Raw genomic sequence first — 21715 nt, 5'->3', positions numbered from 1 at the left:
CTTAACTTATGGATTCAGTGGGAGATGAGGAACACCCTACCAATTTTGTATGTCTGACTTCATCAAGGGGTGATAAAGTCAGACAGACAAAACTTTTTATGCATGATTTTTGGAAATTGATTGTCTGCTCAACTTTTGCTGACAATAATATTGGTCTCCAATCATTACCTGCATTTGATGTCAATTGATGTGGGAGCTCTTAACACAAGATATTGCTCTATTGCTGTCTACAATTTGTGTGGTCTGGCGCTAATAATTGGGTTTGTTTTTCAGATTTTTCAGCAGGAGACTACACAAGATAATGTCTGCCATCTCTGCATTAACATTATTCAGGTGGGCAGTATTTATTACATAAACATGAGTCTACTTATAGCTGTGTCTTCATGCATTGTGGCTTTAGTCGCGTCAAACAGCCCCCCTCAATGACCCAGATCCAGTGCAATGCAGCTGCTGCATGCATATTTTTTTGTTCAAAACTTGCATCTTTTTTGTAATTCTGAAACCAATGGATCAGTGTGTACACCTGTGTGCTTTGGAGTTTGAATCTGTATAAAAAGTTTCATAATGCCACAGCTTTTTCTGTAGCCAAGTTCCATTGTTCATTCTATGGGCGAGATTCTCCAAACTAAAATGCTGTAAAAATCCAGTTTTTGGGTTTTTTACTGCATTTTCATATGCAGCAAAGCCCCACTGCTGGGGCTTCGCTGCGGGGGGGGGGGGGGGGGGGGGGGGGGTTACGCCAGTTCTAAATGGTGTAACCCCATGTAAGCTTAAGGGCTTCCTTTCGCATCACCCGCAGCCCCGCGTGTTTATTGCATTTTGTTGAGTAACAGGGCGCAGATTCATTTAATGAATGCAATTGGTCACTTACATACATGTCTTGTTATTTCTGCAGTTTCCCTTTTTTCTCCCCCTCATTTTATATCTTATTCTTAAACAGGCATTCATATCCACCCTTGAAGATCTGAGTACCAAGCCTGATGGGGATGTGGTTACAAAGTATGTATTTTGATTCATAGAGCTTTAGATTAATTTGCTTTTGCGTTCCCTCACATATAAATGTTATACCCCATTCATACCGCAAATGCCGAGGTCGCTCCAAGGATTAGGACACAGGTCCATACCAGTAGTGACCCGGCATTTGCGGTATGCAAGCTCCCCATCAAGACTGGTCGAGCAAAGTTGTGTCGTCGAGGGGGGGGGGGGTGTGGTGGGAGGAGGCAGCAGCGCTTGGAGCGGCGGACAGTGCTGCCTCCTCCATACTTTGAACAGGACACGGGTCGCTCAACCTGGGTTACTCGTTCACATGGCACCACACCCCGGTATTGCTCCCGGGATTTTGACCCGGGACCCATTCACACCAGCACTACACTCGCATTGTTACCGGGACCAACCCGGAAAAAAAGGCTGGTGTGAAAGTGGTATTATATTCAGTGAACACGAAGAACTGAAGAAGCCCAGAGATGTGATATTCAGGTCAACTGCTGTTACCTTGTCATAACATAAGTAACATAAGAGGAGAATACTTTTTAACCATAGACGTTGTTACAATTCAAAAGTTACACAGAATCAGAGTGCAAATAAAAAAGCTTAAACACACACAAGACTTTGAATTTTTTAAATACATTTTCTATAATTTTATTATTTTTGTTTATTTTCATACATGAGTCCTATAATACAGCATACCTGTAAAGTGTAATATTAAAACAACAATATTTAAGCAATAAAGATCACTTCCTGCCATACTGATTCACCTCCACCACCAGTAAAGTGGCCACATGTCCCTGGTGCCCCTCCACTCTGAGTGCTGTGGGACAGTTCCTGCATCCATTTCCTGGATACTGCTGCCACTTGATTCTGAGTCCTGGCATGGCAAGTAACCTGGGGTTGCAGCAGAGTATATGGAGAGCATGTGCAGACCCCCTTTGCGAATGCCTTCAGCGAGTAGCACACTCGCAAAGGTGTTCCCAAGGGTAGGGGGGGGGCAGCTGGAAGGGAACGCCCAGCATTTTATGGGTGTTCCCATGAAAATGCTAGGTGTTCCCTGCTCAGGGCATGTGGCTGACGCCACCTGACGTATTCCTTTTGCTGCATGCAGGGGGATGCGTTCGCATACAGTAGGAGCAAGTTTCATCTTTGCTCCTTTGGCCATGGCTAGCCATGGCTATTCTATTGTTCTCAGCTGCAATACAATACGTATTGCAGCTGAGAACAATAGAATAGTCATGGCTAGCCATGGCTAGCCATGGGCAAAGGAGCAAAGGTGAAACTTGCTCCTACTGTACATCTGCTCACATGGTACTGAGGGGATTCGCGGAGCGGGTGTACAGTTGCCCGGCCTAGGGCGTTAAGCAGCTTGCTAAGCAGCAAACGACTGCTGCTTGGCGAGCGGTACTGAATCAGGCCCAAAATACGATTTATTTTATAGCGAGGTTGGAGGTTTGTAGTAGGATGAAATAAGAACCGGTTCATTTGTAACCATTTCTAGTATCCGAGCAAAACTGATCATCTTAGCTGTGCAGTATGTACGCATCCAGGGAAAGATCTCTGGGCCAAAAGTAATTTTTTTACTTTGATTTTTAAACAAACATTTTTAAACAAACAATACAATGTGCAATTCTAAATTAACAATTTGGAGGAGCGGAGATCTTCATCTTTAAAATAGTATTTCATTTATCAGTATTGGTTAAGTATGAAGGGAGAAAAAAGGAGCGTTACCAAAAATCACCTACTATAAATAATATATGAGGAGATATATAATATTGTATGTATGTGTGTGTATATATATACAAAAACCTGAGAAGGAACTCACCATTGGTTTAATAAAGAAAATTGAAGTTTGTTTATTACATAATCACATTATATTGTCAACGTTTGAACCCTGTGGGGCCGTTGTCAAGACGAGGAAACCACAGTATGATATATTGTACCCTCTGCCTGCATGCTGACCAGTTGCACTGTAGTTTTCTCTTCTTGACATCGGCCCCACAGAGTTGAAACGTTGGTAATATGATGTGATTATGGGATAAATAAACTTGCATTTTCTTTATTAAACCAATGGTGAGTGCCCTCTCCGATTTTAATACTGGGACTCTAGACTAATGTATTAAAATAGATAGATGATGTATAGATAAAACTTTACATAATGGCTGATATTTCTGATGATTGGGTCTAAAAATATATGAGTAAATGATAACTGACTTAAACAGAATGTTTTTTTAGTGTAGAACTATTTTTACTTCCTGGAAAATTATCATATCATAACAAAATGTTTAAATAAAACTTATTTTGGATACTAGTTAAAATCGTAAAATCATTTAAATGTATTCAGCACTTTTTTGTGATTAGTTATCTCCTGTGGCCTACAGATTTACAGCAGCATGTAGCTTAGCTTCAAGGCAAATATTTCTTTTAATTTGGATGGTTACAAATGCTATTCTTAGAAAATGATTGAATGGTTATGAGATGTGTATGCCCCCACAGTGATTACTAGGGATATCTAGAGTTTGGCTTAGTAATCAGATCAAGAAATGACACCATTCTTTTTTTTTTTTTGCTAATAGTCTAACAATGACTTCTTTATCTCATAGCGTTTCAGTTGATGTTTCATCTCCTGATTTATTTGGCAGCTTTTATGAAGACCCCACAATCTCCCTTGTAAGTTATTTGTTTCTTCATCTGTTGATTCTCATCATGCCATTTTGTTCTGATAAATAGGATTTTGATAAGGTACAGCAGGTGCATAGTGAATGCGTGCTTGTGTGAGTATGAGGCCAGTAAGAATTGTCTGGGTTTAAAAACAGTTCACTTAAAAGATAATGTCTGTGCTTGAATGAATCTTTCTATAGGCAGTGCTAGGGCCTTCAGTCTTGAGCCCACATCCCAATTGTCTAGTCTAGTGGGAATGTAAGTAGGAAGATTTCCATTATTACAAACCGTTGCAGAGGCTCTGAATGTCTGCAATGAGTGAAGGTACACAAAGGTAGATAGTGGATATTATCGTCTGTTAAAATCTATGTTTCTATAAAAAGCCATATACACAGGGGGCAATTCTTCTAAGCAATATTGACTACATTGTCAAATTCGCTTAGAAGGTTTGTCTGAATCACCCCATGTGTACACAGCGGGCGATAGCGGTGCTAGGCCCTGCAGCATCGCTATCGCCCGGCCAAATAGACACCGCCGGCAAGAATATTTTGACTAGACACTGCATTATCTATTCAGGTGTACACGCGGGCTGCTCCCGGGGATGGCCGCCGGCTTATCTCCAGCAGCGACATCATAATTTTGACTAAGCAAATCCGCTTAGTCAAAATCGCTCAGCCTCCAGCCCGTGTGTACACCCCTTAAGTTTTACAGTGCAATTATTCTATTCCCTTCTAACATCAGAATTGACTAATTAGGACTAATACATTTTTACAGTAAAATGTCTGTATAATGTGATTCTCTTATCCAGGTCTTCTTATTGCTTTACGTACTGTGTAGCATCATATTGTTCATACTTTTATATGGTTAAATCTAGTACAATCATCTGCACTACACAACTCAACCAATGTTGTCTAAACTATATGGTATAATTGTATTGCTTTATTTTTTTGTTCCAACGTCAGGACAAAAAGCTCCTGATTGTTCTAAGCCATTGCCGATATCTGGAACGACATACCCTGCTTAACATCGCAGAACACTTTGAGAAACATGGTTTCCAAGGGATAGAGAAGATAACGCAGGTACAGAGTATTTATTTCCCTGCTACTCTAGACAAATCTTATGCCATTTACATTAATTCTTCCAACATACATAACAAATGCAGACGATATGTACAAAATTTTTCATAAAACAATGCGGTCAGTGGTAAAGCAAATGATTGGTACTTATGTAGTAACTGGGCTGCCGATTTTGAAATCGGGTCCATCGCATCGCATCGCACCCGACCAAATCGCATGCGATGCGATGGACCCGATTTTTCCATAGGATTCAATGTTAAAATGGACTGAGTCCATTTTAACATGGAATTCAATGGGAAAAAGGGGTCCTTTTCATACCCCTACTATCCAAGTGGGCATGGAGTTGGATATAAACCTGTGGCGAGCGTAGCGAGCCACCGAGCCCGAAGCGTGGCGAGCGTAGCGAGCCCCGCGAGGGGACACAGAATACCGTCCCCTCGCGGGGCTCGCTTCGCTCGCCACGCTTCGGGCAGGTTTATATCCAACTCCATGCCCACTTGGATAGTAGGGGTATGAAAAGGACCCCTTTTTCCCATTGAATTCCATGTTAAAATGGACTCAGTCCATTTTAACATTGAATCCTATGGAAAAATCGGGTCATCGCATCGCATCGTATGCGATGCGGCATCGCATCGCATCTGATTGTATGCCTTAACTTAAGGCATACAATCAAAAAATCGGCAGCCCAGATACTACATAAGTACCGTATGATTTATCTTTATTGTTTGATATTGTTCAGTGTGTAAGCAATATTTATTCTTCATTCTGTATCTCCGTTGAATTCAAGGAAAATCCGTAACAATATCGTTGTCTGCCTTTATTGCATACTGTGATTCTTGTCTGCATATACCATGCCATGGGCTGTTATATGCATGCGCACATAAATCCATACAAAGAGCTTGTGTACAATACAAGTATAAATACATGTACTTTGTAAGACAAAAAGTTATGCATTTAGCTTTGAATATACGCATTAAGGGGCGGTATTCAATCCCCCGCTGCTATTTCCGACGGGGGTAATAGCGGCAGGTGCCTAGTCAATGCTGTCTTTCCCGACAGCGTTGAACAGGGATCTCAGCAGAACGGATCTGACTTTAAAAGAATTCGGCCTGTTTTGCCCGAGAACGGCCGTGAATTGTCGAGATCACAGCCGTATTTCAACATCCATGGCTGTTTCCGCGGACATGCCCCCTTTTCAGTGATCAGATAACAGTTGAGCAGGCCGAGAACATGCCAGGGTCAGGACCCTTGCTTGAATACCCCCCTTAGCCATTCACACATATGTATGACTAGATTTAGGTTAGTTTCCCACTTGTGATACATGTGATATGCAGTACAGAGGATCATAATACATGTGTACACAGGACAATAATACACAGTACACAGGATAATAAATCATGTGATACGCAGTGCACTACATAATACACGTGATACGCAGAACACAGGATAATAATACATGTGATACGCAGAACACAGGATAATACTAAATGTGATATGCAGTACACAGGATAATTATACACAGTACACTGGATAATAAATCACATAATATGCAGTACACAGGATAATAACACACGTGATACACAGTACACGGGATAATAATGCACGTGATACACAGTACACAGGATAATAATGCACGTGATACACAGTACACAGGATAATAATGCACGTGATACGCAGTCCACTACATGGTACGCATTACACAGAATATTATTACACGTGATACGCAGTACACAGTATAATACATGTGATACGCAGTACACAGGATAATACATGTGATACGCAGGATAATAATACACATGATACGTGGTACACAGGACAAGAATACACAGTACACAGGATAATAAATCACGTGATACGCAGTGCACTACATAATACACAGTACACAGGATAATAATACATGTGATACGCAGTACACAGGATAAGGATACACAGTACACAGGATAATAAATACCGTAATACGCAGTACGCAGGATAATATTACACCTGATACTCAGTACACTGGATAATATTACATGTGATACGCAGTACACAGGATAATAATGCACGTGATACGCAGTCCACTACATGATACGCAGAACACATGATAATAATACACTTGATACGCAGTACACAGGATAATAATACACATGGTACGCAGAACACAGGATAATAATACACATGATACGCAGAACACAGGATAATAATACACATGATATGCAGTACACAGGATAATAATACACGTGATACGCAGAACACAGGATAATAATACATGTGTTACGCAGTACACAGGATAATAATACACATGATACGCAGTACACAGGATAATAATACACGTGATACGCAGTACACAGGATAATAATACACGTGATACACAGTACACAGGATAATATTACATGTGATATGTAGTACACAGGACAATAATATACGTGATACTCAGTGCACAGGATAATAATACACTTGATACGCAGTACACAGGACAATACATGTATTAATATCTTGCCGCCGAAGTGGGGGAGCGCTAACTCCCCACTCCGGCGATGCCTCCTCCTGCTGAAAGCGCATCAGTTAACATCCTTCCCCATGGCCGGCTGGACTGGGCATGCGCAGGATCTCGCTACTCACACGAGATCCCCAGCACAGGTCAGAGCCAGCAGCAGGGACAGCGCTGTCCCTGCTGTGGGTATAGGGCATCGCCGCCTGCAGCTGTCAAAGTCGATAGCTGCGGGGGGCGGAACAGTCAGCGATGCTGACCATTCATACATTGGGTAGGAGGCAGACGCGCAGTATAAAATATTGTTCCTGCTCTATGCCTCCTGCCCTGCACCGCCGTACGTTAGACACCCGCACAGCAGGTGTCACAGATCAGGGGAAGCGCTATCCCCTGCCATAACGCACAGGGATAGCGCATATTCCCCTGATCGCCACTTCATAAATCTTCCCTGAGAACCAGTGCGCTCAGACCCTAATGTGCAGAGTGGCAGATACTTTTCCAGTGATTTTCGGAGCGCTGCTGTCACCTTTTGTGGATCTCTTGAGGGTAAGTATTAAAAAAGAATGGATGTGGCGGGGGCCGGCCTCCCTTGGACTCACTGCACATTCTGCACTTATTATAAATACACCACTGCTGTGTCCCCAAATACTCCAGCTCCGCATTCGCCTACATATTGTACATATAGCCTCTATAAATGGGGATTCAGTATGAAATCCCGGCGGTCGGGATCCCGGCGTTCAAAATCCCGACGCTGAAATCCCGGCGGTCGGATCCCGGCGTTCAAAATCCCGACGCCGGAATCCCGACCGCCGAAATCCCAACAAGGGGTGGACGTGGATCGCCCCCCCACGCAACGGGCCCAGTGCCTCGCTACGCTCGACACGCTAATTTATTCTCCCTCCAGGGGTGTCGTGGACACCCACGGAGGGAGAAACGGTCGGGATTTCGGCGGTCGGGATTCCGACGCCGGGATCCCGACCCACGGGATTTAAACTGCATCCCATAAATGGAAATCCTCAAGCTTTTGTTGACAGGCCACGTAATGTTTTGCCACCACATATTGGCAGAATTAGCAGATGGACTGACATAACCTGATTCTGTTTATTTTTTATTTTTGCCAGGCAAGCACCGAGTCTCTGAAAGAGCTGGACCAAAGGTTATTTGAAAACTTTATCGAGATTAAAGCAGATCCTATTGTTGGGTCTTTGGAGCCTGGTATTTATGCTGGCTATTTTGATTGGAAAGACTGCCTAACTCCTACAGGTGATTTTATTATATTTAATTTATAATTACTAGATTGTAAGATCCTCAGAGCAGGGCCGTCTTCCCTCCTCGTTGGCAAAGCCCTCTTCTCTTCACATTTCACTCACAGCTCTCCCATACTCAAACGCTCAGGGACCATCTTCGTCCGCATATTAGTTTCCCATCTTTGGCCACCAGCATCTAGTAGTACTTACATTTAAGATAGTTTTGTTATTTATTTACTGTAATGTTACGTTTTGTCTTCCTGTACTGTTCTTTGTACAGCGCTGTAAAACACTTGTGGCACCTTATAAATAAAATAATAATAATAAATATGGATTAAGTCAGCAGTTACCAACCTTTCTCGGTTTACTGTGCATTAAGGGGGAATGACAAAAAATTGCTCAGACTTTATTTATACCCCTTTCAGGCTTAAATCCTGGAAAATACAAGGATACAACCCAGGTTTTTCAAAACAAGTCTAACCTGGGTCCTAACTCCGAGAACCCCCTTTCACACTACACCATAGAGCTGGGTCTTTCCTTGGTCGGCCATGTTTGCCCTGGGCTTTCAGTGTTACGTCATGAAAAGGGTTAGCATTTTTGCTTCACAATATATACAAGTGCACCGCCGGTAATCCAGCACCCTTGGTTCACTGGACAGTAGCACCCACTGTGCCAATTATCAGTTTTGCTGGATTATTGGTGGTATCATCGGGCATCTCCCCCCAGCTTACTTGTACTGTGCAGTGCGAATGTAGCCTTACAACCTCCCGCAGACCTCCAGGCACATATGTATAGATTTCCTAAGCAATAATTTGGGGAGAATGTAGAAGGGGTGCATAATGTGGAAGGGGGTGTCAGCTGTGGAGTGGGGCACTGAACTTGTGCAAACAGTTGCCCAAGAATTACCTATTCCAGCATCTAATCTACTTATGCATTACCATCCATTCTTTGAGAATTTTGGTGTTTAATTTTATTTTCAAAAAATTATTTGGCCTGGCATCCTCTTGGATCGGTATTGCTGCATCCATTTCCCGGAGCTGTACACACAGTATGTCTTTGTGGCTTGAGTGTCAAGTTCCATCTTGAATTTTTTTTTTTTTTTCACCATTGTGAGACATTGTACTGTAAACTTGAAATTGCATACAAAATAAAAAAAAATCCACGTTAGTACCACCCTGCAGCATAGGAGTTATAGGACATAACCATATTGCAAATCAATAGCAGTGCTCTAAGATAGTCTGTGCTTGCGGCTTTCTTCCTCTTACACACAGGTTTTATGTTGCAACGGATTTGTATTTTAAAATGTTGTTTCCATAGTTTTTTTTTAAAAAAGAAGGCTAAAGATAAGATGAAGACCACCAAGTACATCCTGGCCGGCAGGGGTCCACGACACCCATAGACAGAGAATAAATTAGTGTGCCGAGTGTAGCGAGGCATCGGGCCCGCTGCGTGGCGAGGCCGCAAGGGGGGGGGGGGCGATCCACGTCCCCCCTTGTCGGGATTTCTGTGGTAGGGATTCCGGCATCAGTATTTAGTACCAATCCCGTCCTCTGAATCCAAGAGAATCCAATTGGCGAATTCTGACCTATGGCATCATTGAGAAATTTTTGATTTCTTAATGGCCCCAAGCATGACTCATAGTTTATGGGAAGGTGGTGTTGGTGAAAGGGGAGGGTTTACGTGAGAAGGATAATTTACACTTGACCTTTAACCTTACGGTATTAAATACACCCTAATATAGCATCAAAGATCCTATGCAGTATAGTTTCCACCTTCTCAAGGAAGACTTGTTGATCTTCTTATGATATCCTTAAACCTTAAAATCAGTAGCACTTAAATGAGAATGGTTTTGTAGTCTTGTCCCACTTTTTATTACATGTTTCTCAGTTTACGTCTGAATTAATTTGTGTAGACTTCACTAATTTCTGACATATTTTAAGTAGCATTTTAACAAGATCTGTGCTTTTAGCGTGAAAGATTAGTCCCACAAAAGTTCCACTTCTCTAGTGTATAATACCTCTATACCCTTCTGGTTAGCTGAATTATACCTCAAGTTCCTGTCACTAGGTGTTATTTTTACTCTTTCTCCTGAGAACTCTACAGGTCCTACAGTATGTACTTATTTTCTTAATGTGTTCCCTGTGTTTATATTCTTGTTTAAATGCATTTTAGGGGATCATTTCAGGCATTAAAACCAAAATAAATACACAGTAGGCACATAATTTCATTGCAAAAGGTCCTGACAGCAAGTACACGTGCTAGAAAATGTTAGGACATTGGATCTGAGAAGTTTCCCATAGCAACCTATCATTTTACAGAATATACTTAATAAATGCTACCTCTCAGCTGATTTAGTTTAGTGCTGACCTCCAGCTGATCCATCGATCAGCACACAAAAGTAAATGATCTGCTTCCGAAAATGATCCACCACTGGGGAGCAGACAGCCTGGCCAATGTGCCTTTCCCTATAGTTGTGGATGTAGAGCTCTGGTGAGATTCCCCCCATCCTCCGCCATCTTCTCTGGTACTCTGTTACTGTCTGTGGAATATGTGTACACTGTAAAAATAACTGGTAATAAATGATAATTAATTGTGAAAGTCTTAAAATGTCTTTGTGTTCAGCACTGGGTTTTGATGTGCGTATAAGAAGTATTTGCTATTTGATCCTTTTTTGCAATTTGAAAACCCCATAGTTGATGCACAGTGGATTATATTTGGCTTGTTCACAATGAACGTACTCTGGGCAAAAATACATGCAAGATTGTAGCTTAAATGTATTGTGGCCATTGGGATATGTTTGAGGCCCCTACAATCAAGCGGGTTGTGTGTTACTGCCTATTTCTTTGTTAAGTTGTAATGTTTGCAGAAGTGCATCATAACAATCATGACATTTTTGATTTGTCGCAAGGCTGATTACTCACTTGTGTTTGGTTCTGATGTCATAAGTCTGAAAATGCCTACCGTGTTACCATCACAAAGCATGTAGTTGCAGTTTTGATACATAAGGGATTATTTCATTCATAATTGAGATGAGCTTTTTATTCAGTGGAAAGTGCTGTTCAGCTTTACTATTACAGCATTTTACCAGCATTGGCACGCTCGCTGTTTGTGTACCAGGATATTGTCTGCTTCTTAAAAGTCGTATGCTTTACAATAAATGGGGAAACAGGAAAAGGTGTAAATCATGTTAATGTTTTGGAAAATAACTGATTTTACCAATCTGCTTTAAAAAGTACCGGTTTTATCTATACTATAACACGCTTTGATCTAATTTTAGTTCTTACATCATCTGTGAATCAATTGCTAAAAACAAGACATGTGGTTACATACGTGGGTATGTTCCAAAAATATTTCCAATATTGTGAGTTAAGCTGTAGTAAATAAACTGAGTAGCTTCTCAAAACCTGTAAGCCCAAACATGACATTATACTTGTCCCTTTTCAAGATCTTATATTGTTTATATGAATTATGTTTTTACCATTGTGAACGTGTTTGAAGTCTCTTTGGTTGTTTTTAGATCCATCCCTTGGTAGCATGAATATTGATGGTACATATGTATAGTTCAGTTAGTGATTGCAGCTGTAAATGGTCACATTTCTCCACTTTCACCTGTGATTGAGAATGCACAATAATTAGGAGTATGTACCGGCCACTTTTCGCGTTTTGCGTTGTGATTACCTTCAGGTTTTGGGTTCTAATGGGTTTTGCCAAAACACCCCCTAAACGTTTTGATATATATATATATATCTATATCTATATCTATATATCTATTTTTTTACACTATGCACTTTCTGGGAACTCAGTTCTTGTTGCTCCAGTCTGTATGAGATTCTCCCTTCGAAGAAGTGCAAATTTGTTGTTCATAAATCAATACTTACATTGCCCCTGATGAAGTCACTCCATTGACGAAACGCGTTAGGCCAGCAACTTCATTGGAAAGACCAAAATCTTCTGTGAAATTAATATATTGTATACTGACTATTGTACCGTGTATGTAGTGTAGCCCTTGTGGCACTGTTTTATTAAATACAGTCATTTTTTATTGTATGTTCATTTATAAGCGCACTCTGTACTCCTTTCCATTTCTATCACTTGCCTTTGTCCCGACTAACAGGGGACAATCAGAGGTGCAGCTTTCCTTTTTTGAGGCGCAGTTTTTGGTATGTATTGTATTTGCATACAAGTGTGCGGCACAAGCACGTGGCTCATCTAGGAGTGGCACTGCAGTGGCAGACAGGATGGCAGTTTGAAAAACTAGGCCCCAATAACACCCCTATCTGGCTTGATCATGTTTACGATATGCAGCCAAGGAGCAGTGGGCGTTTCATGCAGCACTGTCTTGTTCTGCAAGTGTGTAACTGTTTTTATCAGTTTAATACCCAATAAGACCCCTATCTGGCTTGATCGTGTTATTAATAATCTGATTGCTCAACTGTGGCATTATTACCAGTCATCTCTGAAAACATAGCCTAATGAGTGGAGGGGAGAGGGGTAATTAATTACTAGGTGGCAGATGGAATAGAGTTCCCCCACCTCTCTAGGACCACTTTTACCCCTGGGTTGGAGCTGTATACCTGTTCAGAAACGGGGACTTCCTTCCTAATCATAACTGTTCAGTTTAATACCCAATAAGACCCCTATCTGGCTTGAACGTGTTTACGATGTGCAGCTAAGGAGCTGTGGGCGTTTTGTGCAGCACTGAGTTGGTCTGTGAGTGTGCTGTGCTGTGTGTCTGTTTTTATCAGTTTAATATCTAATAAGACCACTATCTGGCTTGATCGTGTTGTTAACCACCAGCCGAGGAGCAGTGGGCGATTGGTGCAGCAATCAATAACTCTCAGCAGAGGGATTGGTCAGCTCTGTGATTGATTATAATGTATTATTACCACTGTCAAGAATGTAGACCGTTGTATGCTTTTAAAGACAAGTCCAGTTACCCCATGAATGACTCTAGGCAGTGGGATTAATGAATGGTGATGGCTTGATCGTGTTTACCACCAGCCGAGGATCAGTAGGTGATTGGTACAGCACTGAGTTGGTCTGCGAGTGTGCTGTGCTGTGTGTCTGTTTTTATCAGTTTCATATCTAAAAAAAACACTATCTGGCTTGATCGTGTTGTTTACCATCAGCCGAGGAGCAGTGGGCGATTTGGCAGCCTTCTGCAGGCAGTGGCAGAAACGCTCCTGGTTGTGTGATGCAGAGTGAGCACTGCAGTGGCAGACTCCCGGAATAATGCAGGGTGAGAGCTGCAGTGGCAGACTCCCAGATTAATGTAGGGTGAGAGCTGCAGTGGCAGACTCCCAGATTAATACAGGGTGAGAGCGGCAGTGGCAGACTCCCAGATTAATGCAGGGTGAGAGCTGGAATTATATACTGCGATAAATACTGGTAGCCAGTGGCAACAGCCGACTGGAATTATATACTGCTATAAATAATAATGTTAGCCAGCGGCAACAGCAGACTGTAATTATATACTGCTATAAAATAATACTCGTAGCCAGTGGCAACAGCCGACTGGAATTATATACTGCGATAAATAATAATGGTAGCGAGCGGCAACAGCCGACTGGAATTATATATTGCGATAAATAATACTGATAGGCAGTGGCAAAAGCCGACTGGAATTATATACTGCGAAAAATAATACTGGTAGCCAGCGGAAACAGCAGACTGGAATTATATACTGCGATAAATAATACTGGTAGACAGTGGCAACAGCCGACTGGAATTATATACTGCGATAAATAATAATGGTAGCCAGCGGCAACAGCAGACTGGAATTATATACTGCGATAAATAATACTGGTAGCCAGCGGCAACAGCCGACTGGTATTATATACTGCAAAAAATAATACTGGTAGCCAGCTGCAACAGCAGACTGGAATTATATACTGCGATAAATAATACTGGTAGCCAGCGGCAACAGCCGACTGGAATTATATACTGCAATAAATAATACTGGTAGCCAGTGGCAACAGCAACGTGGAATTATATACTGCGATAAATAATACTGGTAGCCAGTGGCAACAGCAACGTGGAATTATATACTGCGATAAATAATACTGGTAGCCAGCGGCAACAGCAAAGTGGAATTATATACTGCTATAAATACTGATAGCCAGTGGCAACAGCAGACTAGAATTATATATTGCGATAAATAAAATACTGGTAGCCACTGCCAGTGGCAACAGCAAACTGGAATTATATACTGCAATAAGTACTGGTAGCCACTAGCCAGTGGCAACAGCAGAGAGCAGACTGGAATTAAATTGGCACTGGCTGCAGCCACTAGGCAGTGCAGGCAGTGGCACTAGCAGCACCAGTGGACTATCACACTGTGACTGACTATACAGGAGCAGATTCAGCAGAGGCAGGCCCCAGCACAAAGGAGAGACAGAACACAGCACCATTCGTCCTTGCAATGGTGAGGTCTTGAACACTGAGCAGAGACATAGTACACAGCAGCACTGGCTCCAGCAGAGATCATACACAGCAGCACACCTTTCCCCACCCTGCTCCGAGATTGGAGTAAAGATGGCGGCGCGAGGTTGCAGAATTGAAGGGTTCCGTGATCTCGCGTGAAACAGACTCCAGGCGATGACGTTTTGCCCGCGCACCCGGATCCGAGTCAGGCGGGAAGCTCCGAGCACTGCTCGGATTGATGACATCCGTGCGGGCTCGGATCTGGGGAATCCGAGCCCACACATCTCTTACAGTACAAGCATTTATAAAATAATTATTGCAACTGCATTCATAGTGCTGGGACAATGACCCTGTATTCTAATGCCACTGCAGCTGCAAATGTGTACACATATGTCGGGGCTGTCCGTATTAGTCCTGAGATGCTCATCAGTGGTTTTGCGTGTCCCAGCGGCTACGTCAAAAGAAGCAGCATTGCTTGCAAACAAAATAAAAAATTATGGGGCTTCGAATGCAGCTTCGGCTTTTCAAAAAGCCGGAAATGCAGATGTGAGTCTTGGGCGTTTCCCTTGCGAAAATGTCTGTCTGAGATTGAATAGTCCAATCCCATTATTTTCTAAAATTGTGAATAATGGGAAACATTAAATACCACCACCCCCCCCCCACCACCACCACCACCACCACCACCACCACCACCACACACACACGCACACACACCCCAAATTTGTGTTTCTTTCACAGATTCAAGATTGGTATTTAACTTTTGTTTTTTACCTACACTCTTTTAGACAGGGGTCTATATTTCCCATCCAGGGGGTGTCACAGTAATTTGCTTTAGTCCATATTTTCCCAGTTTGGTAATAGTTGCTAATATGGTTCTAACTCATCAAACCATTCAGATCATTCTCTGCTGGCAAAAAGCAGAATGATAAAAGAAAATGCTCATCAGCTGCTTCACGTTCAACATCCTAGTCACAGCCCTATGTTTCCTTTCAGGGGGGAGGGCTTGGGTTTTGCTTTTAAGCAGCTGCACCACACGTATTATACAGAAGAGTGGAAAGCGTAACATGTAATGGATGTGGCATTTTCTTCTCCGTTACACACTAGGCACCTTTCCTTTCTGTTTTTGAGGTCAGGTATTCACTGAGATTTACTGGAAGGACAACAGAGAGAGGTCGAGCTAGCACTAAAGTTGTTATTCTTATTATTTAAGTCCAGGGGAAATCCCAATACTGATTTTTGTTAGAGACAAGTAGGCGAGAAGCGCTGATATTGGGACGTGTGGGTGGGGACACTTCACTAAGACATGACATCATGAAACACCGGTAAAAGCTCTGACCACCTATTGAGTAAGTTGATTTTAAAGGTTAGGGAATTCTCGTTATTTTAGTGCCCGGTGAGTTTAAAATTCTAAAGAGTTCAAAAAGTTGTGTTTATAGTTTCATTTTCTAGTTTCTTTATAATCATTTAAATGTATTTGTAATGTATTATGGTGTGACTGCTGAAGTTTGAGAACTACTGGTCTAGGTGGGTAAATTTACTCAAATCGGATGGGTATGAATGAGGCAGACTTTCCTGAAATACTAATGAAAATCACAGTAGCACACACATGTAGGAATCAGTAGACCATCGGAAAAAATGCCAGACTTTCCATAGGCACCAGGGCAACATGGAAAATTACTATCATTCGTACCAGCAAACTCTGCCAATAATTGAACTCAAAATCTGAATTTCAAATTGACCACCTTTTATATGAATATGTAATGACGTTTTAGCAGTCCCCAAAAAGTGGCTTAAAGTCAGACGTTAAATGCATCTTTTGTGCATGGGGATACTAACTAGACACACAAGCAGCTTTTGCGGATTACCATCAGATGCACTAAGCTTCAAAGTTGTAAAATGAAGAGTGATAAACAGCCAGCTAATCAGCTTGAAAATGTCAAGCAAGATCTGATTGGTTGGTTATTTATCACTCTCTATTTTATATCTTTTGAAGCTTTGTACATCTGGCCCTGTATCAGAACTTTTTTTATGTAGTCACAATTACATACAGTATATAGGCATGCTGTATATTACTTTTATCAGCAAAAGCTTGCATTGTCTATTTAGTATCATGATGTGCATTAAGAGGGAACAAACTTGAAACATGACATGAACAGTACATGAGCTATTTTGACCAATCAAAGTATATTTTGCATTTTTAAAGGTAGAAATGCAAATGGTTACTTCTAAGTTAATTTAAACATTGAAGATTATAACTCACCCATACAAACCAGCTCTAATTATGTTTATTTTGAAAGAAACCTGCTAACTTGGCTACCAATAATCAGACACTTCCTGGTCTCACTACTGCAAGAAGTTCCGATTTACAAATGGAGCATAATGGCATAGTTGCCTCCCCTCCTGCATTCTGCAGGATACTCCCTGAAATAGCACCAATCTCCCTCTCTCCCTCATTAGTCTAGCAATCTCCCTCATTTCACCTATCCCACATTACACTGTTAGATTTTTTGGTACTTGTGTACTTTCACGGCTCCCATCGCATGCCATATGTAGTGGCATGTGATGGCATGCGATGCAATGCGATTTTCCCGTGTTTTTGTGCATTTTTTTATAAAATCGCATGCGATCGCATCGCATGCGATCTCATGCGATGCAATGTCATTTTTCACAGAAATTATGGACATGAGTTGACATCATGTAAAATGCACCCCAAATGTCATTTTTCACACTGTACCACCCCCACTATCAACGCCAACGCGGCGGTACGCGTCCTACGACCTTTTCATACCCCCACTATCCACGTCGGCGTGGAGTTCAGAATAGAAAGTGCGAAGCGTGGCGAGCGCAGCAGGTATCAGTGTCCCCTCGCGGGCTTCACAGGTATCCGCGGGGCTCGCTGCGCTCGCCGCGCTTCGGGCTCGGTGGCTCACTGCGCTCGCCACACTTTCTATTCTCAACTCCACGCCGACGTGGATAGTGGGGGTATGAAAAGGTCGTAGGACGCATACCGCCGCCCCTCGCGGGCTCGCTGCGCTCGCCACGCTTCGGGTTGGCGTTGATAGTGGGGGTGGTACAGTGTGAAAAATGACATTTGGGGTGCATTTTCATGTCAACTCATGTCCATAATTTCAGTGAAAAATGACATCGCATCGCATCAGATCGCATGGGATGCGATTTTTCCCTGTATGATGCACAGCCGTGAAAGTACACAAGTACCGATTTTTTTGGGGGAAAAAAGAATGAGAGACCGATACATTTACATTGAATCATCAGCACCATTTCCCAGCACCTTAGCAAGTATAGTAGCTCTTACTAACTGCTTTGGCGCTCATCTACTTTTGGATATAAGTCCTTTTAAAAGATTCCTCTCCGATGTAGCAGTACATACCCACTCTTCTAGGTCGCAAGTCACAATCTCTCCATATATGGAACTACACACGCCCTTTGGGAGGAGCATGACACGCCCCCTCAATGAGGCACTGTGCACAATTCTACTACCAGCTATAATCTCCCTGAAACTAGTTTTCAAAAGTAGGCAAGTATGATTATAGATCATGTGGTGGTAATTCCAAGATGTATCACAAGACCTGTGACATTGACCCACAATATCATGTAATATTTTGGAGCTCTATAAATCATGATAAAATTATGTTAAACTGCTTCAGCTAATTGTTAGCCCACATTTATACACATGTAAAACAATAATATGCCTATGTAAAATAATGACTTGGAGACATACTGGCGATGTACTAAATAATAGCTGATGTACCCGGCGATACCCGAGTTTAAATGTTCAAATTATTAAATTATCAATGAGTTGGATTAATTGTCGAAACTTTAAAAATATTTAGCAGCTTAGCAGCTCTTCCAACACACCCATGAGGTGGCTGCTCAATGTCGTTTTTGGGTGTCGCCTGTAGCCCTAATCCCCAGCTTGTTCATGTCAATTCCCTCCAGTTTCAAAACAGAAAAACACTGTAAATGTAACAACGATTGTTGGAACTGGAGGGATCAGTGACAAGTCTTTTAATAATTAGAAAAATACAAAAATTTAAATGAACAAAACACTATAAAAGTGTAAAAACGTTTGAACTTTAAAAACAGGAACTTTCTTACCACTTTAGACCATTGATATTATGTTTGGTTCTTCGGATTTGCTGGTTAGCTGTCAGTTAAGGTGGGAGAAAATGTCCAGGTTGAAGAGTCTTGTGTGGCACAGAGGGCAGGTGTTGTTGACCTGCAGCAATTCTGTAAGACAGGGAACATGGAAGGTGTGGCGACAGTGTGACACAGCCATTTCTGTACCTACCTCATGCAGATGAGGCAGTACTCTGGTTCTTCTCCTTCCACAATGGTGCCCCTTTTGTTGGTTCTTCTCCTTCCACAATGGTGTGCCTTCTGTAGGTGGGGAGACACCTCTCAGTCACAGCCCAGGAATGTTTCCAATTACTTTCAACTTCAATGTATGCAAACTCTGTGATCATCGACATTGCATGTGAATCAGGCCATAAGGGAGCATGTAGTCCTAAAGACCCCCATACACTATTTTGACTTGTCCTAAGCACAAGTCAGACCAGTTTGCTCTTGAGAGCCCCCAGCAGCTCCCCAGGAAGACTCCATTACGATTTGGCTCCCTTACGATCTTGTGCCATTTTTACATGCAATATCCCCCGGGGAGCTGCAGCAGTGGCGGTGGCAGGCAGCGGGGTCCGTGGGGTGTGCAGCGGCGGGTGTGAGCTTTTAGTGCTATTTCCTGGGCGGTGGGTGGGAAGCGCTGCTGAATTCTCTCAACAAATCAGCCTCTGGACAGTCTTTTCAAATTCAGCAGTGTTTACCACCTGCTGCCTGGCAAATAGCGCTACAAGCTCACAGACTCCGCCGCCAGCCATATGGAACCCGCTGCCTGTCGCACGGACCTGCTGCCCACCCCCAGCTGCATGGACCAAGCTGCTCGCCCCCTGCCACACAGATCCCACCATTGCAAATTGGTGTGTGCCAGCGGTGTTGGACCGCTGTATTTTACTAGTGTTGATGGGTATTCCAGAGGGAGCAATCTGTCTGTACCAATATGCAATATGTGTCACTTGTCCTTGTGTACAGTGCTTATTACCCTTAGATGGTAAGCTAGCCAGCAGGGTCGTCTTACCACCTTGTCTGTCTGTTATCACCCAGTTGTTGTTTTTTTTATTACTCTGTGCTCCCAAATGGAAAGCACAATGGAATATGCTGCTGCAGTATAAATAACTGTTAACGAGTAACTGTAATCCAGGGACAAGGCTGTTGAGAGGGGGGAGGAGTGGGTACTTATTACCCAGGCCCAGGCTTCCTGGTCTGACCCAAACAGCGTGAGAGCTCATGCTGAGCCTGCTGTCAGACAGCAGCTGTAAGTGTATGCTGCTGGGGGGGGGGGGTGACTTTGAGTGTTTTTCCACCCACTTAAAAAATTTTGGGGGTGTGGCCTAATCACGGGAGGTGGAAGCTCCTCCTGCAATTAAGTCATGTCTATTGTGGATTCATATTTTGTGTGTCTCTTTGCATGTAAGTTGCTGGTGGCTTCGTAGGTTTACGATGCTTTAAATCCAGTACATTTTACTTTTCAAGGCCCCGGGAAGGTCCGGATGAGTGATGAATTTAGAGCAGTGACGGCTAACCTTGACACTCCAGCTGTTGTTGAACTAAACATACCAGCATGCCCTGCATCTGTTTTAGCACAGCCAAATCCTAAAACTATAGCAGGGCATGCTGGGATGTGTAGTTCAACAACAGCTGGAGTGTCAAGGTTAGCAATCACTGATTTAGAGGGTCTCCCAGCCTCCCACAGCTTAACACTTCCTGATTGAAGTGAAGGGCCCATAGGACACAATTAATCTTGCATTCACAGAATGTGATAACATATACTGTATACAGTAGTCTGCAACTATTGGCGGACTCTTCCTGCTCCCAACTCTGACCCTTGGCACTACTATGAGTAGGCTCACTAATTCTTTTATCGTCTTGCGATTGTTAATGGACAGTCCAGTTACAAGAGCTTGGTATTATGTAATAGGTTCTGATATTATAGATCTTGTGGGATTACAGCAATATCACTGATAAATGTAAAGTGGCACTCCGGTATTATGCTAGTAAGTGGCACTCCGGTATTATGCTAGTAAGTGGCACTCCGGTATTATGCTAGTAAGTGGCACTCGGGTATTATGCTAGTAAGTGGCACTCCGGTATTATGCTAGTAAGTGGCACTCCGGTATTATGCTAGTTTTTCCTTATAACTGATTAAAAATCAACAAGAAACTTTCTGTAATACCGCAGATTTTGTAGTATCGGAACCTGTCACATAACCAACCATTCAATATTTCTGGCTAATTTCAGGGGTTATCCGCAGAAACTATCGCCGGCATGTATCACGGAGGGGATCGCAGCAGGTATCAGAGATTCCTGCAATTAGATCCCTCCTGTCCTGATGGCAGCCGCATCCCCCATATGTTATTATGGGGATGCAATGTTGCCTAATTTACCAATATCCAGAATGCAAAGCCTGTGGGCTACTTAAACCGCACTCCTGGCCGGAGTAGCCAAGGTGTGGTTAAGTGGGTAGCTAAGGTCAGCGCTGATCACACATGGGCAGACTCCCCCGGCACCTGACTCAGCAGTTTGCAGGGTCAGGCTCCTTTTACAGGCCCATGCAGCTGCACTGCATATTGGGTGGTAAAGTCTCAACCAGATCACATTGCAAATGCAATTCACCGTAAATAGACCCTATATAATAAATATATATATATATATATATTTTAAATGTAATCTAATTCCCTACATATCGGGCCTGATGGTTTGCATTTTCTGCTGTTGAGAGATCT

The 21715-nt window shown here is 42.6% G+C and overlaps 1 protein-coding gene across 1 annotated transcript in view; it reads left to right on the top strand.

The window, feature by feature from the left end:
* The window catches only part of EXOC2 (exocyst complex component 2), a 144892-nt gene that overhangs the window by 110938 nt on the left and 12239 nt on the right, over positions 1-21715 (top strand). Inside the window, exons 18-22 of the mRNA XM_083188026.1 lie at positions 274-333; positions 941-999; positions 3591-3657; positions 4611-4727; positions 8316-8457. Of these exons, the coding sequence (XP_083044152.1) occupies positions 274-333; positions 941-999; positions 3591-3657; positions 4611-4727; positions 8316-8457 (445 nt within the window). The remainder of the gene's footprint in view (positions 1-273; positions 334-940; positions 1000-3590; positions 3658-4610; positions 4728-8315; positions 8458-21715) is intronic.

This window comes from Crinia signifera, chromosome 5 (assembly GCF_055691185.1).
Source record: "Crinia signifera chromosome 5, ASM5569118v1, whole genome shotgun sequence".
Lineage (NCBI taxonomy): Eukaryota > Metazoa > Chordata > Amphibia > Anura > Myobatrachidae > Crinia > Crinia signifera.
This window is presented reverse-complemented; position numbering and strand designations above follow the sequence as displayed.